Genomic DNA, 2,730 nt, shown 5'->3' with positions numbered 1-2,730 from the left:
TGATTTCTAAAGTTTTCCTGCTGGACACAAGATGTCTCCTACTTCACTGTGACGTCCAGTCAGTGTATGTGCACTGGTGGCTTCAGGTTTCTACTTCACACTTGTATAAGTTGCATACTGGACCAGGATTGACAAAAATGAATGAATGATGGACAGTAAAGATCAAACATCCAACTGTAGGAACAAGAAGATAATCCGATTTTTGAGTGTAAGGGGACTTTAAGATATTAAATACGGTGACTTTATTAACTACTTTTGCATTTTGAACATCAAAACAAGGACAAGGACAACATCTGGACCTTGATCTCGATGATATATTATATTATTCTTTTTATTACTATTTGGAGTAATAGCAGTAGTAAATCATTTACTGTGTAGCCATATTTATCACTATATTCTTACTTCTTACTTACAGTATGTTGGATATTTTATTGTATTCTACATTATATACTAGATCTATGTATAGTACATAGTCTGAGGAAACTTAAAGTGTATATGGTACTGTATATAACATACACCTAACAAATTTCTATTGTGCTTATAATTATACATGTGAATATAAAGACAATTTAAAGTTATATCTTGTGTTATCTTCCTATCTAATCTAATTGTATCATGCCATTTTATTACATTTTGGAGTGGGTTTAAGAAAAGGCTACAAAAATAAACTTAATGTCTGTATGTTATTGTTTGTATCCGTATTAAAATGTCTGTTCCTAAACTGATCATCTGATGTAAACACCCCCAAATTAAAGTCAGCACACATAATCCTTGTTTCATTTTAAATCCAGTGTGTAAAACACTGCACTCCTGTACACCAACCTGCATAAACAAATAGGCTACGACAGAGAACAACATTTCCCATGATGCCCGGCTCCACTGCAGACCCGCCCCCTTCGTTTGAATGGCAAGTTGTTTGTTTCAGTCCGACCAGCTGCTAACTATTCCAGTCGGAGAGCAAACATGGGGAACAGCGGTCCTCTGCTCTCCCATTTAACAGGTCTGACAAGCTACCGGGCGCTGCTGAGACACACACTTCTGCTGTGTCTTCAAAATAAAAGCACCTGGCCTCAAACTATTAAAAACTCCCATTCAAATTCAGTGTCTGGATGAACCTTGTGCTAGGATTTTAGAAATACTGAGGTCATGAGCTTTCATTTTCTTTATTTCTTTCTCTTTTTTTTCATGTTGTAGTAATCAGGTTAGCTGATTTATGCAAATTTTATTTAATTTGAGCATCCCTTTTGATGAAGTGTATAAAGTCTGTAACAGCTAAACTCAACTAAACTATCTTTTCCCTATTATTAGAACCAGGTGACATACGTCAGAAGGAATATAATATAACGAAATTATAAGGAAATATTACTCAAGAATGTGATTTATATTATAATTTCAAACTTAATAAATAAACAAGCCAGGAGATATGGCTATATTTTAATTACCTAGACAGAAAACAGAGTTGGAACTTAACTTGGAGGTTAAAAATTGTATTTATTGTACATCGGACATAATATTTATTCATCCAAATGGATATAAATACATATATATATATATATATATATATTTATATGGGGGTTTGTGCCACTTGACTCTGAGCAGTTGCTAGGCAACCAGTGGAGCTCCTAGTTAAGTCATGGTTAGCTGTGGCTGGTAAATGATCAATGATGGAAAAGAGGTCCCTTAGGACAGTGATTCCCAACCTAAGGGTCGGGACCCCCACTAGGGGTCGCCAAAGCTTCACAGGGGGTCGCGAGACCTTCTTGACTTTAAAGGGTGTAAGAAAACTTAAAACGTTTTAAGATCTAAACTTCAAAGACCTGAACACAAGCTGGAGCTTTCACTCCCCAACAAACAGCCTCATCGTGCATTAATAGAGCACACAGTTAAAGCTAATAGAACAAGTGTCAAGAAAACACTGAATTTGTCAACACAACAAATTAAGCCTATGAAGTATGTATGATTGTTAAATATTTTAAAATACATAAAACAGACTAAATAAAAATTGTATAAAATGTCCCAAAAAATATCAGTAAAACTCATCTCTCATGCAATATTCACAGGAAATCATCTCCACTGAATTTAATGTGAAATATCCATGAATTGTGTTACTTCTCATCTTCAGTTCAGTCTTCATCTTCAGTCTTCAGTTTAGTCGGTTTCTTGTTTAGACAGAAAAGAGGTTGGGAAACACAGGCTTAATGTGCTGTAGAGTTTTATTTTGAAAACCTCCGACCAGAAGTGTGAGCGGTTCCGTTGCAGATTTGACAGCAGGTCCGTTTTTTTTTTTTTGTACCTCTTTGCTTTCTTTATTCCACCCTGCCTGCCTGTTTCTTTCTCTATTTAAAACGCCCCGAAGCCTGTCGTATGTGTGTATTTATTTATTTATGCATCTCACTTCAAAGTATTTAGGCTTTTGTTTTTTGTTTCTTTGTTTTACATTTTAGTCGCTCCTCAAATGAGAAGACGTAAAAGATGGAGCTTCATATTTTAGAGCACAGCTTGAAAGTGGCGAGTATAGAGAAAGAGGGGATCCAGATTTGCACCCACGGATTAATAAAACTCGCTTTCCTGGCCTCCAAAACAAGGTAGGTAACTTCCCACAGCCCGACAGCTACATGAAAGGCACACTGTGTCATTGTGTTTCTCCCCATGCTCCACAGTGCTGGACGTGTTTACTGTAAGGGTCCTGCTGTTAACACTAGCAAAGTAATGCCGGGAGTGTGTGTCTGT

At 36.5% G+C, this 2,730-nt stretch overlaps 1 protein-coding gene across 2 annotated transcripts in view; it reads left to right on the top strand.

The window, feature by feature from the left end:
* Positions 1-2,225: 2,225 nt before the first annotated feature.
* The window catches only part of castor2 (cytosolic arginine sensor for mTORC1 subunit 2), a gene marked incomplete in the record, with an annotated part of 19,789 nt that continues 19,284 nt past the window's right edge, over positions 2,226-2,730 (top strand). Inside the window, 2 exon segments of one of the 2 annotated variants that reach the window (XM_035666597.1) lie at positions 2,226-2,271; positions 2,445-2,585. In XM_035666597.1, coding sequence (XP_035522490.1) covers positions 2,473-2,585 — 113 coding nt within the window. 2 annotated transcript variants of the gene reach the window in all.

The sequence above is a fragment of the Morone saxatilis genome, unplaced genomic scaffold (genome assembly GCF_004916995.1).
Source record: "Morone saxatilis isolate NCDOM2014 unplaced genomic scaffold, NCSU_SB_2.0 Contig20, whole genome shotgun sequence".
In the NCBI taxonomy this organism is placed as follows: domain Eukaryota; kingdom Metazoa; phylum Chordata; class Actinopteri; family Moronidae; genus Morone; species Morone saxatilis.
Note: the sequence above shows the minus strand (reverse complement) of the source record. Positions and strands in the feature narration are given on the sequence as shown.